At 40.0% G+C, this 15,838-nt stretch overlaps 1 protein-coding gene across 24 annotated transcripts in view; it reads right to left on the reverse strand.

The window, feature by feature from the left end:
- Positions 1 to 15,838, reverse strand: part of ADGRL3 (adhesion G protein-coupled receptor L3) — a 2,053,745-nt gene that overhangs the window by 530,670 nt on the left and 1,507,237 nt on the right. For all 24 annotated transcript variants that reach the window (XM_075603418.1, XM_075603394.1, XM_075603400.1 and 21 more), the window contains one exon: positions 9,632 to 9,735. In XM_075603418.1, coding sequence (XP_075459533.1) covers positions 9,632 to 9,735 — 104 coding nt within the window. The remainder of the gene's footprint in view (positions 1 to 9,631; positions 9,736 to 15,838) is intronic.

The following is a 15,838-nucleotide window of genomic DNA, read 5'->3' on the forward strand; positions in this document are numbered from 1 at the left end:
GTGGCTTATCAGCGTTTACTGCATGAAGCCCTTAGTCTCAGCTAGAAAAAACACAAACGAGGCTGCGCTGGTAACACTTTAGCTGATATCCCATGGGTTGGTTGTTTCTGCTGCTCCCACTCACTCCCGTGATCTAACTGGGCCAATAAACCATACCACATATAAAAGAAAGGGGCGCAAGAAAAACCAAAGTCAATATGATATAAATAATTATATATTTACTCAATGCTCAATGGATAAAATATAATTGGTATCAGCACATACAATAAATAATGCTGTCTTTAGTAATGCCACATTTCCTCTCCCCCCCTTGTCCCAAGATGTATACAAACCTCAGTGTGGTTTTCTCACAACTGGTCCCGATCAGAGGCTGCGGATGATGCTACTAACTACTAGTTACTAACACCTGGGCTAGCAGCGTTCAAGCTGCACGCCTGCTACTGAGGAAATGGAAGGGAAAGTGGGAATCCCAGCCACATCCTGCGATTACACCACACGTCCCACAGAGAGGCATTTCATGTTTCAGTAACACTTCGTCAAGGCTAGTCTCAGCTAGGCAGGGTTTTCCAGCTCCAAAAATGAAGCCGGTTGCTCTGCTACTCGCAACAGAGCAACTTTGAAAAGCCCTTCAGTGGCTCACCGACTCAAGCCACAAGATCCTCTGGTTCTCTGATCGGGCAGTCTCCTTACATAGACCCCGCTGTTCAATGTATAACATGGAAAGGAAACTAGTGACCAATCAGAGAACGGATCATACCTCAGTCAGTCAATCAGAATGGGGGATCGTCTGGCTGCTGACATCAGAGAAGAGGCGTGTAAAGCCGGCTCGAAAAGCCAGGTGAGGGGGAAATATGAATCGGACAATGGGAAACGCGCCTACCAGCAGAGTCTTCCCTCATCAACTGATTGCTAACCGCTGGGCAGGCTCCGCCAGGTCTTGCAATCCAAAAGGTGTCCCAGCGTGGTGCCCTTGTTCTCCGGACCTGGTACTCCGCCCTTCCCCGATCACCAAATGGTTTTCTCACCTCCTAAAATCCCTTCTCCCCTTTGATCTACGATGTCTATGCAGACATCCCGGCGCCTTTGTAGATGCCTAGGCTGACTGTAAGACATTATTACATTCTGTATAAAACATAACACATCGTTTTATTAAACACATATCTCTTGGGAAACCTTATACATGTAAGGGAAATGGGTCTGGGATACTTAGGCTTGAAAACTAGGATTCTGGGGGACACTGTGTAGCCCCGGTGTAATTCACCATTCATACCTGCAAATCATGCCTGTACCTCGGGGAGGATTATGGGATTACCGGTAACTTTGTCCCCTGAACTCCTACACAAAATATAAACACATATTGAACCAAATATCCCCCATGAAACTCCCACTCGCGAAATCCCATGTTTATTGGGGATGGGGAAAAGGTAAACCACACAACAGGTCAGGTTTTTCCTATACATTACAATGTCCATGGTTTATGGTGCTACTTAGCTGCCAGAGACCCATGGTTTTCAGGGATAACAGTCGGGCTTCACCTTTATTATGAAGACTGGCTACCCCCTACCATCACATGGTATATATGAATAAAATAAGGCACACATTTGTTGATGTGGTGTGGCCTGCACTCGCGTCTTAAGGTGGTACGATTGGAAGAAATCCTGTGCCATGACACGGGTATTCCGAGATATACAACTCGTTAAGTGTTCGAATAACGGCCGCTGCATCTATATGCGTCTTATATTTATGTGGCTCGTTCTCTGCCCTATGTCTATTGTTTAGCATCATGAAGGCAGGCATTTGTATACAATGCAGTGATGCCATGGACTTAGGCAGTACTAGAGGAATCTTAGACTATGCCTTCCAATTTATAGCGTAAGGCTAGGTCCCCAGTGGCCGTGGCAGCACGCGCTTTGGGGTGCATGCCGCACAAAAGGCACAGCCCTCTATGGGGCAGGCCCAGTCAGCGTGTGTGCGAGCGAGCACAAGGCGCGATGCGCGGCTGCCTTGGCCAAAAGACAATATTTGTGTCTTTTGGCATGGCGGCCGAGTAATGACCATGTCACGGTGGTGGTTCAGCCTATGAGGGCGAACCAGCCATGTGACCTCATGGCCGAGCCCCGACAATGCCCCCCCTCCCGCCTCCCCCCGTCGGATCTCCTGCTCTCCACTGCAAGCACAACCGCAGACCACAGGTCGCAGCTGAAACTGGTGCACGTGCCACCAGATGCTCCAGCACACATGCAGCTGTGACGAGTGGGGCCATAGCCTTAGGTCGGTTTTCTCATCCTTTATGTGTGATTTATATAGAATGGTGCGCTTATTAGCTTCTTTATTTCAGTTATTGCAAGTTTCTCCTAGGCCCTTTTTTGTAGCATTTGGACATATGCACATTCTAGACATTGTGCAAAAGCCTAAAAAATCCGTGGTGCAGTGAAAACACTGTGTGCTGGGGATAATGGTGAAAGGCAGTGATGCAAACCTGCCTAAGACATGTGAATGTGCTCACAAGTGATCTTTTTATTTGCTATATGCAATACGGTGGAGGTTTCTTGTTGCCTTTATCACCCACCATAACTTAAAACGTATATATATATATTATATATATATATATATATATATATATATATATATATATATGTAAAATTAGACAGCGCCTAGATAAGTACTAGCCTCACAGCAGACTCCCAAAGGGACGTGGTTTTACTGAGCTACGGTGGTGGACTAGCTCATACGCCAATTGCCAGGAAGGGGAAGACATTCCCTGAGCCGCACGCAATACGTAATACAACAAAAAAACTTGCCAGGAACGACAGACTGTTCATTTGAGTTGCCGGGGGGATGATCTATGGTGATACTCCGGCAGCAGTGAGGTCGGACATAACGGAGCAAGCGGTCGGCGAGCAGGCTATATGTTGGCGCATGGGTTTACCCATACAATGCTTTATTTGTATTGACAAATTGTGAGTCTGCATTTGTCTTGTCATTTATATTAAAACTTTATAGTTGGATTTTACACATGGATCGGGCTTTTCCTCTTTTTTTTCCAATATATATATATATGTATATATATAATATATATATCTGAGTACACTTTTGGCGCTATTTAAATAAAGACATACAATACAATATATAGATGTACTGTGTATATAATATATTTAAATATATATATATATAATCAAAAAATAAATAGATGATACCGTTCTGTGGCTAACGAAATGCTTTTATTTGTGCGAGCTTTCGAGATACACTGATCTCTTCTTCCGGCGATGTTACAATGAATGAAGCATGGATTACTTAAAAACAGTGTCTCTTGGAATGTTATCTGTGCTGTTCCTTCCCCCTATATATGTAGAGGTATCTGTACCGTGTTAGCCGAGCTTAATAATAAAAAACTAATAGGGGGAAACGCGTAGGGACCCGGATGCTGTGACATATTACGTCATCACGTTGTCACGAGCGGCTTGTGTATCGAAACACTTGCCCCAATCTATTGTGGTATACTATAAACATTTAAGAACTAATTGTTGCGATGTACTCCATTGCCTCTCTGTTCTCTTGGAGGCTCCAACATAAGGACTGCATTGTTTCAAGATTGCCTTTGGAGTTCCGGTGATAATCCTTATTCGTGGCATATGAGAAGTTCTAAATGAATATCATCTCTCAAGAGATAGACTGACTTTAAATGCTTTAATTCTAGCTACACTTGTGAATGTGCTATTTTACATGACTAGTTTTGAGAATAAATACTGTACAGATTTATTCTATGTAGCATGCTCCTCTCTTCTCTTTTCTCTGTTAGTTATAATTGTTGATGTGGTCCATCTTTTGAGAAGCTGCGGAGAAGTCATGGCATCGTATATTTTCTAATTTTTTATTTTTAAATTCTTCATGGACATTTATGTGGACATTTTATTTGATTGTGTTTTTATTCTCATCATTTATTCATTAGTCAATTATTCAATATTTTATCAATTGTTTATTTATTTGACCATTTTCACACTTGTTTATATTAGTATATTTTGTCAATTATATCTTTAATAATTTTATATTATATACCTTACATTGGCGCTAATTCAATATTTTAAGATCAACCCCTGACGAAGTTCGCAGTTGCGGACTAAACGCGTAGGGCTGACGTCACTAGAATCTCGCGGTACTTCCGCGTCACTATTGGAGAGACTTCCATTGAACTTTTTAGGAGCCTATTGATTGCCTGTGTCCTGGCGGAGGACCCCGCGGTTAAGCCTGGACTGTGCCATTGACCAGCTAGCACAAGCTGTCTATGCTTTGAGAGACGCCATCTGCCCAGTGTGATCGCAGTGAGTTGGTTGTGTCCCCATAATCCATCTACCGGCTGGGCATTCGAGGCTCCTTAAAGATACCTTTTATGTGAACATTACATATTTATTTCTTGTAAGTGTGCATTGCCTACCACCTATTTTTATAAATAAATATTCATCTTCCTACTGTTAAGATAAAGCACTAGGGGGTGCGCTTTTTTCTTTTCTTTTTCATTTCAGTTGTGGAAGTGATTCCTCCTTTGGATTCGGCTGCCCCCCGCTATAACAATTGGTTATTAGCTTCTCCCTGGTTTGAAGCTTGGAATATTACCTGGACTATCAAGTTTGCTTAATTGTTTAAATTTATTTATATATTTTTTTCTGGGTCTTATTCATATTTTTATGTTTAAGGTTTGAGGACATTTTGTTTGTGGTATTGCGCTGTTGTGTTTTAATATATATATTAAATGTTTGTTGCTCAACACTAAATATAAGTGGTTAAATCAGGCCCAAAATAACACTGACTGATCAGGTATAAAGAAATATACACCCAAAAAGGCTGGAATAAAATAAAGGTAACCTGATGGTGCTGGGGGATAGATACAAATATAGGACACACAATGAAAGAGGACAAAGACAATCCCCTAAAATAGCACTCTGAAATATACCACAAAAATAAATAATAAGAATATAGCAAAAAGACCCAGATGCTCTGCCAATGTAGAAAAATGAACAAGATTTTATTAATGCAACAGCAAGACACACTAACTTAAAAACATGAACATGCTAATGACAGCTAAGAATATGTGGGCAGTGACTCTCTAAAGTACTATCAATTGATCCAAAAACTAAAGATGTGTCTAAATAATAAAGAGTATGATATAAATTGACACAAAAAAAATAAATGGAACAAAAAAGGAAAAGAAATAACCCTTAAAGCAAAAAAACCCTGCTACAAAATATAAAGTGTAACTAAGGGCATAAGGAAAAGTATGCAATCAATAACCTTATATACATCAAAGTGTATATAAGCAATAATATAACTTATAGCCAAGGAAAAAACACAGGGGAGAAAAAAGAGTGCTATTTTAGGGGATTGTCTTTGTCCTCTTTCATTGTGTGTCCTATATATATATATATATATATATATATATATATATATAATATTATATATATATATATTTATATATATATATATATATATATATATATATATATATATATATATATAAATATATATATATATAATATTATATATATATATATATATATATATATATATAGGACACACAATGAAAGAGGACAAAGACAATATATATATATATATATAAATTCCTTACCAGGCAGACCGGCGAATCCAATCACTTGTCAGTGTGCAGATTGTATTGATGCGCATATTGAATGGGGGAAAAAAAATATATATATATATATATTTTTTTTTTAAATGGCAGATTGAACTGAACCTTAACAGGATTCCAGTATCAAACCCAACAGTATCAGAACTCACAACCCTGCCATCCAAGGCAGAATCTCTATTATTGAACTAAACCAATGCTGGAAAATGCAGGTGTCACAGGTGTCTCCATTTTTTTGCACAATGAACGTTGAACTGGCAGCCAGAAAGTGGAAATTGTCTGCTTTTAAAGCAACAATACTACTTTCCCATTTTTTCTTTCTTATTTTTTATGTAAAGCATGTGACAATTTATAATTTTACATTCTTACCTAAGCTGGCAATTATTTGGTGCTCTGTTATAAATCTGTAAAAATCCTTATTGTGTGCCTAACATAATGGCCGCCATCCAGTTGCCATCAATCTTTCAATCAGTGTAACTTAACCTTATCTATTGTTATAGTTTGCATCTCAAACTGCTATATTATTGGCAACACATTATCACAAACAAGAAAGTGTTGCATTGCACTGCTTGTGAGGTGGGCTAAAACCTGCTATAAAAATCAAAGGGTGCTTTAAAACTGCTTACAAATGGCATTAAGAGTTGAATAAAAAAAACTATTATCTAATAACTTTTTATCCTTTGCTGCTTTAAAGGAAGCTAGGGGGAGGGAGCTACTGGTGTGAGTAGTAGAGCTCAAACGTATGCTGCATTTCCGAGCATCCTGGTTAGTTAAATGCTAGAGCTGCTGCCCTGAATGGCAGGGTTGTGGGTTTTAATACTATTGAGTCAAATACTGGTACCCCTTAATCACAAGGGACTTTTGACTGATTGGTTTTAAGGATATTTTTTAGGATCTGTGTCTCATTTAAAGTTACTTTGTATAGACAGCATATATCCCAGGTTATCTAATGTATGTTCCTTTTTCAATAATTCATCTCTCCCTAATTTGTTTGGAGGGAGGTTTGAGGGGATATATATACTGCTTATCTCCCACAAACCAGTCACATTAGTGTTATACCCATTAAGCAGCTGTTCCATCAGCCTTTGCGACAGTTGTATATCAATGGGGAGCCATTCACTGTTTGCTGAGATATTAAACACAAAGTGCTTGACCTCACAACATCAGTTACCAGAAGGAGGGGCTCATTACCGCGTATAGCTGCCATTACCTGTCAGCTTAGCTAAATTTGAACAAGCACACCCTGGCGTAGCAAGACATTGCCGGGTCTCCGAGCAATTTTTTTTTAATTCATTGGTGATTCATGCGCGATTGGCACTTGCCGGACTCGCAAGCACTTTTGGCATTTGCCAGTCACTCATGCGCATGTGCGACCAGCAAAGGCAGATTGCGTATGCGCGGTTGGCAAGTGCCGATTGCGCATGTGCATGAGCAGCCAGCAAGTGGCGATTGCGCATGCGCAGCCAGCAAGCGCTGTTCGCACATGCGCAGTTGGTGGCTTGGTTACTCTAGAGTGCGGCCCCCAAGAGCACGGACCCCTGGGCTTTTCCCTCTCTATGACTAAGCCCCTGCTGGTAATGACCATTTGTTTGTGAGACTTTCTATTATCTCACTACCTATGTATCAATGCAATCTTGCACTGGTTAACTCTTTACCCTGCATTAGCTTCCAGTCACACACATATTAGTTTACCATCTAGATTAGCGAGTGCATGCTATTTGAGGGCTTTTTATCTCAGCCTACTCTCCACCTCTGGAGTAATGCTCTGGCTCTGATACCCATTTGTAACTTGATTACCTTTCCCCTAGTGCACCCTTTTCTTACACTCTTAGGCTGAGCGGGTCTCTGTCTCCCCTAGTGTTTTAAATGAATTTTAAAGATGTAGAAAGGCTAATAAGTACTGTGGTCAATGATGTGAGAATTTTTTTTAACATTTCAATAAACTATCCTTTGAGGCCTATACAGTATACTCTGAATCCTTTCCCCCCAAGCCTCAAAGTTCCATTGATATGATTGGATCTCAGAGGCTTCACTGTCGTGGAGGCATGACTTCACAGCATATTCAATATGGCTTACATGTACCAAGTTCCATTAGACTGATATTATCATCACGTGATCCACTAAGGACAATAATATAACATTAAGCAATGTTTTATCCCATAAAGAGCATTAACAATATCAATACATTAGTGATAATGAGATGCTAATTATATACAAATGAGGTGCTATTCTATTATATTCTGTTCACTAAAGTTCATTCAGGTTATTGTTCTGTTATTTACAGTAAGTCAGAGCTAATATTGGAGTTCTCCTAAGAAAGCAATAACGTTTCAAGGCAGTAGCCGTTTTGTCAGATCACATGTGAGTAATCTGATGAAAGGGCTTTTGCCTTGAAATGTTATTGCTATGGGTAGTGTGGGCAGCTCACATACAAATGCAGAGGCCATTATTTTCATGTGCGCTGCTGTACTCCACGCGGCATGAACACGTCCAATCGCCCCAGGCACACGTGTTTATCGCAGTTGCTTTGTTTGAATTTCATAGATTGTGTGCACAATTAAATACAATGAAATGAATGAATTGTAATGTGTACAGTACTCTGCTACTGTGTCAATTTCAGGTGTTTAAAAGCCACAACAATAAAATGCCATTTTATGCACTCACGTCTTAAGGCGGTACGGTTGGAAGCAATCCCGCGCCATAACATGGGTATTCTGAGGTATACACCGCGTGATGTGTTAAAATAATGGCCGCTACATCTGTAACATTGTATGTTTCCAGCACCTTCTTAATTATGGCGCTTCAGACACCTTAACATGGAGGATAACATACTGGTGATGCGGAATGAAATTCTTCCTGTTTTGCAGTATGTGGCCCAGACTCAGCCACCTTTGACCAAAACCTGAAAGGCATCTCAAAGACGGTAATTTACTTTATCTGTGGTGCTAAAATGAAAACAATGAAGCGCACTGTGATGTGCAAAGAGCCGCACAAGGGGTGAAAGGAGTCCCCAAAATCCCTACTATGCTGTGTGCTTTCTTTGTGTGAAAATCACTCTGAGAGACTGTGACAAGGACTTTGCTTGCTAGCTATTCTATGTCTAGAGAGCTCTGTAGTGGGACAAGTGGGACAGCTGCATTCCTTCCAACTGGCACACGTTGTGGTTCTATAATAACATGAGGAAGTTTGAGAGGCAAAACAAGCTGGAGGAAGTAAAACTAGACTTGTGAAGACCCAAGGTCAAATTGGTCACAAGCATTTTCAAAACGAACAAAAAAAAAAAAACCTGATGAAAAATTAGCAATCCAATTGGAAATTTTGAGTGCAGTCTATACCTATTTCTTCTGCCCATTTTGGACCGTCTTTATTTTTACAGAATTAGATCTGGGGGATCATGTGGAGCTAAACCATGCTATTTTTTAGTTTGGTAAAACTGAACTGTATCAGTACAGCCGGGGGACCGTCAGAGCTAAAAATAGCATGTTAAATGACTCACTGGCTCTAATGTATTTTTTTTAAATACATACTGGCATAGCTGCAATCAACTTAGTAAATAATCTATCTGTAAAATCTTTGAAAGAAAGATTTTGTATGTCTGTGCAGGTGTGATAAAATTGAGAAAAATATTAACTAAAGCAAATGAAAATGACGCTCTCTTCAAAAATGTGTTTGATTCTTACATTCCCATTGCAGTAGCCAGGATTGCAAATTATTCCGTATGAAAGAATGCCCATTGTTTAACTAAATGCTGAATTATTGTGATCATACTTACTGGTTTTGGTGCCGTGATCGCATGCGGTCCTGTGATTGTGCAGATTATCCCCTGGAGGATGAACACTGCAGGGAGTCCCATTGAAAGGAATGGACCCCCCACAGCACTGTTATGGCAGCCGCCTCCCACTGCGCCACATTGTTCCAGAGTTTTGCTCGCGGCACCAAGACTAGGAAGGACGGCTGCATCTGTACATAAAAATACATTAAGGACACAGAACTCACCTTCTGCCCAATGTGATTGATCCATGGAGATGAGCAGTTGCTGATGTCAGGACCTTGTTGATTCCATATGCCCTCAGGAGTAATACACATGTAAGTTGCCACACCTACAGTAAAAGTAAAACACAACCATTGTACTGTGTGCTGAACATAAAGTGGACAATAGCAAAAAAAAAAAAAAAAAAAGACTCACTGAAATATATGGAGCATATTTTCTATCAATATTAAAACAAGAATGTATCCATGAAATAACATGTGAAAATATGTATGACTTCCTTAAAACTAGAGATGGGCAAATTATTTGTCAACATTAGAATTTAACTCAAATTTTCAGGAATTGACCAAATAAAATGTTGATTCACCTAACTTAAAAAAGCTTTTAAAAATGTGTCCTAAATTAAAGAAATAGGGAGTCCTAATTTATTATAAATGTGCTAATAGGAGTCATTTGCATATGTGATTAGCATTTCCCAGAAATCTCAACTACACCCATTTCTGGTACACTGGTGCCTTTCCACCTGTTTGAATGTGTGCTTCATGGGATATACAGTATACATAGCACTTGGGACTCTAATAAATAATGTGTGTGTCTATGTATGTCTGTGTCTCAGCTTCTCTCAGCTACTTGCAACAGAGGACCTGCACTAAAGAGAAAACCCCAGAGTATCTCAATGCTGCAGTAAATACATGCTCAACAATATTAGAGGGAAAATCAATGTTATGGGTAATGTCAGCAAGAACCTTAAAAAAAAGTAGATATAAACATAAACAGCTAAATAATAGGTGTAGCCATGCCATCTGTGGCTACTAGTTTGCTTCCCTCCTGGCAGTAATCCCTGGTACAAGCAGACCTTGCCAGTAGTTGTTATGGGGTTTTCACCTCCTTGGCTTGGCACTTGAGTGACAGAGGGGGGCGGTGGCATCAGGCCTGGGCATGACCAATCATGAGTCGGACCTGGTGCCATCCCCCTTGCTGTACTTAAGGGAAGATACCACCAAATTTAGCAGTGCCTTTCCCCATTTGAGGAAGGCAGGTCACACATTGGAGAGGCTGATTATTGGGTCTTCTCCAGTCCTCTTCCCTCCGGGGGTGAGTGAGTGTGAATGTGCACCATACCTCTGCCTCTGCTAGGGAGGCAGGGAAGAGCTAGGATGGCTGTGGGTGCCCTTGGCCAGTAGTGGCGGTCCAGGGACCATCCTTTAGTGGTAGCTGAGAAGTACTGCATCAGGCAGAAGCCTGCCCTGTTACTGTGCTGTACAGAAGATATAATAAACCATTCCTGTTGTTATACCTCCTGCCTGGTCTGTGACCTTACTTGGGGGAGAGGTAATAGTTCTACCATGGCAGATCACCTTCAGTTCCTGGAGCCTACGGCAGATGGAGGCGCTGCACTGCTAAAGAGATATGTAGGTTATAAACCCCAGAAGCCTAGGCCTGTGCCCCCAATTCCACCGGCGGACGACTCAGCCTCCTGTTACCAGCAGGTATCATGCACCACACGACCAGTAATGGCCAAATCTTCCACCAGGTGTGGGAAACACAGTTACATAGGTTAAGTATTTTCCTTTTTTCATTCAAAGTCTAGGTTTTTTTAATACATCTTTTAATAAACATATTTATTTGAGCTGTTATTAGAATTTTTTTATAACTGGTTAATTTCTGCTTGTTTGCCACAGTATTAGCGGAGTTAAAAAAAATGTGTCTGTAGTGTTGTATTTTTCAATTATTTGATATAAAATAACTGCGATGGTGACTTTTAGTATCATATTATGTAGTCACATAGAAATAAGGTTAAGTTCTTTATCATCACATTCCTTCATTGGAATGATGACCCCTGTAAAAATACAGTACAGTAATTCCAAAAATAAAGATGTGCCCCCATCCCCCCTAAACATATATATGAAACCACTAATGGATAGACAGGTGGTGCCTCTCTAGCTGCTGCATCTTTTTGCCCTCTATCTGGCATCATAGGAAAACCAAAAAAGGGCAGATGTAGAAGGTTCTAATCACTAAATGACACTTTAATTATGGAAATTATTATGTAACATTTTTAAGGGGATGGACTATTGTCTTCACACTGCTTTAAAATGATGCCCAATTTCCCACACAAATCATATGGAGGCACATAAGAAGGGACTATCACACAATCCCATGCTTTTTTTTGTTAGTATGTTTAATTTATTGTAAATCGATTTACGTCTGGCTGGAAATCTCTGGGAGACCACAGGGGGTTGGAGTCCTTGAGAACTATCAATGTTTGATAAGGGAATCCAGGGTGTTAAGGTGTATGTGAATGCAAATACTGTATCACTTTAGATGGATAGCACACAGGGAAATAAGTAACACAGTAAAATACATACTGTAGAAGTAGTAGGTTGAAATATACAGTGATCAGGTTGCTAAATTTTAATGGTGAAGATATTCATACTATATTTATCTTGATTCACAGGAAGAAAAACAAAAACCAACAGTACATTATTTGGAAGTTATATTTCACAAGGTAAAATAAGTAATTTAATAGAAACATTATTTATTTATTTATAAAAATGTTTTCTTAGGAAGTAATACATTGAGAGTTACCTCTCATTTTCAAGTATGTCCTGGGCATAGAGTTAAAATGACAAATAATACATGGTTACAAATATAAAGTTACATAAGGGAACAGGATATACATTATATTATAAGACATTGCATGCACAGTTAGAGATAATATATATTATATGCATATGTAACAGTTACATAGAAGTTGACGTCAGAAAATAACTACTTGTCCCACCTAGTTTGCACATTTTCCTATTTTGTATGTTGAAAAAACCTCAGAATCTATTTGACCCATTCCATGAAGTAGTATACTTCTACATATTTCCCTAACTAAGCCTGCCAGCCTTAGGCACGTTCTATAGTGCCGGGCGCGTGCTACGCCGTGCGCGCACATTTTTAGTTGGCTGACGTTAGTCAGCCTTTCTATAGAAGGGGAGCCGACACACAGCAGCGAAGATGAGGAAATTCATCTTTTCACGCCGCTGCCTGCGCTCAAATGTATGTATGTGTGTATGTGTGTATGTATGCATGTATGCGTGGATGCGTGTTTGTATAGATGTGTGTGTGTGTGTGTGTGCGTGCGTAAATAACTGCAGAAGTAAAAAATATATATATTTATTCTTTGTGAAGCGCTGAGTACACTTTTGGCGCAATATAAATAAAGACATACAATACAATACAATAAAAGTTTTTTTTCTTTAAAAAAATCTTATCTAGAACTTACTTTCACTCACACAACCCATGCACACACATATACTCACACATACATACTGTACACATACACACACATACACACACATACACACACATATACACACATATACCTTACCTGCAGCTCCCGGCACTATATACACAAAAAGCATGCGGCACGTGCACGCGCGTTCGCATAGGAACGCGCGGCCGCATGCTGTATATTACAGCCCATTAGCTTCAGCACATGACTTCTAATTCTAGTCTTTCTCTGAAATATACTTCCTTCCTATACCTTGTTGAAATGTATATTTTAAAGTTTAAAAAATATTCCCCTCTCCCTTCTGTCCTCCAAACTGAAAATACTGTTTTAGAATGTTTTATAAGTGTTATGCACCATTTTAGTTTCTCTTCTTTTCACAATATCTATAAAACAAAGTTGTGTGTGCTGAGCACGCACATTGTAAGTGAAATGTCTTTGTCTTTTCTCACTGTTTTATCACAGAAATTGTATTTGTGATTGTGAGGTTTTTAATTCAATTAAAGAAATTTGAGAGTATCATTTATTTTATTTATGTGTGTGTTGAAATATTCATACATGATGTAATTGACTATGATAACTAAAGTAAGATACATATATTTTGGATTGTAAAGTATTTAAATGCTGTTACTTTAAAAAGTCTTTCATTCAATGTAAATCATAAAAATCAAAACACAATTACATTGACAGAACCCAAAGACGTTTGACTTAGAACGCTATATTATATTAATCTATATAAAATTCATGTGTTATATATTTACAGTATACTTCTTGCATGTTTTTCACTTATGCTTTTTTATTATAAATGGTACATTTCCAAAATGTTTGCTATTAGCACTTCTATATTATACTCATTGGGAATGTATGTGTGTGCGTGTATATACATATATGTATGTGTGTGCGTGTGCGTGTGTGCATATATCTCCCTGGCATGGAGAATTAGAACCTTTATTTAGTTTATGCTGTCTGAATAATGTTTTATTTTTAATGGGCAAATAAGCTATTATCCAAGTCTGGATAATAGTAATTTTGCCCATTACTGTACTGTATGTGTTGGGTGGGTGGTGGGGGGGGGGGAGGGGTTGTGGTAGATAGCGTGGGTAGTAAGGTTTCCATTCATTGCATAGTCTATTAAATGGCAGATCAAGTTAAATATAAATAATGTACTGTATGGTTATTCATTAGGATTAGTGGGATCAAAAAAAGTCAGTGTTAGATTGCATAATTATAGATAATAGGCTAAGCCAGGTGTGAGCAAACTTTTTATGCCGAGCCCCCCTTTTCATCCATGAAATTTTTTGGGGCCAGCCCCTGCCTGACGTAATCAAAATCACATGACGTCAGCACACGTGAGCTGGTTCAGCCAATAAGTGCGAACCAGCTTTGTGACGCATCCGCCACGCACCTACAATCTTCTGCAGCCAAGTTCACAAATCGCTTGGGCTGCAGGCGTGCGCACAGGCAGTATACTAGTATTGGATCACTGTTTATTTTATTGTTTGCTGGCATCTGGTAATATGTTTTTTTCTGGTGCACAAAGGCAATCCATTTGAGGGGGCATTCATCCACCTCTTTACTACATCCCTTCCCTCTCCTGCCCCCCCCTTTTTTCCTTCTCCCATTTGCTTTCCCCAGTGTCATCGACTCCTACCTACCAGTTTTATGTGTTATTTTTTTATTCCCGTTTTAAATGTTGCCCAGGGATCAGGGACCCCCATAACCAAACTCAAGCGGGTACTGATGAATATGTCACAATTGACCCCCTGACCCAAAGAATAACCCTCAGCCCCCCAAAACTCATCCTCCTCCCAAGCCCCTCAATTCTGCCATCTCTGCCTGACCATCATCCCTCCGTTTAGCCATTTTGTCTCTCCCTCCAGCCATTGTGTCTCTCACCTCCCCCCAGTGTTTCTCTCTCTCTCACCTTCTCCCAGTGTCTCTCTCTCACCTCCCCCCAATATGTCTCCCACCTCTCCATGTCTCTCTTTCTCTCCCCCCAATATGTCTCCCACCTCTACATGTCTCTCTTTCTCTCCACTTCCCCCAATATGTCTCCCACCTCTCCATGTCTCTCTTTCTCTCCCCCTCCCCTCAATATGTCTCCAACCTCTCCATGTCTCTCTTTCTCTCCCCCTCCCTTCAATATGTCTCCCACCTCTCCATGTCTCTCTTTCTCTTCCCCTCCCCTCAATCCCTCAATATGTCTCCCACATATCCATGTCTCTCTTTCTCTCCCCCTCTCCATATCTATCTTGTCTCCCACACATGTCTCACACACACACACACACACACACACACACACACACACACACACACACACACACACACACACACACACACACACACACACACACTCACCTCATCATGCGGCATTCAGCAAGTCAAAGCCTGTGCAGCATAAGCTGTGTAGCACAGCACCACCTAATAGCTGCAGGAGAAATTACAGCTACAGACGGCTTTTCTCTCTGCTTCTCTGCAAAATCTCCCCCGCTGTCTGCGCCCCCCCAAATCAATATTGCGCCCCCCAGTTTGCGCACCTCTGGGCTAAGCAATAGTACTTCATGTTAGGAAAAAGCTACATGAAAGGTACAAGAGCATTGTTTTGCTCCTATGTAAATATTAGTAAGGTTGCACCTTGAATATGGAGTATAGGGCACCTACAGGAAAATAAACATTATGATACATGTCAAGTTGCAGAGAAGATATACTAAAATGCAGATGTTGCAGATGTTATTGCACCCATTACCAGGTGTGAAATCATGCAATGTTGTTACAGTACCAACGGCTCAATAAAGCCATAGTAAATTATGTGATAAATAGTGTGTGATAACAGGTGCAATACATCTGTAGGTAAAATTGATTTTAAGGTCTGATTGAGGAAAAACTATTTTACTTTGAAAAAGTAAGGAGTAACATGATAACATTTTGTGAATAC

Source organism: Ascaphus truei, chromosome 1, assembly GCF_040206685.1.
Source record: "Ascaphus truei isolate aAscTru1 chromosome 1, aAscTru1.hap1, whole genome shotgun sequence".
Lineage (NCBI taxonomy): Eukaryota > Metazoa > Chordata > Amphibia > Anura > Ascaphidae > Ascaphus > Ascaphus truei.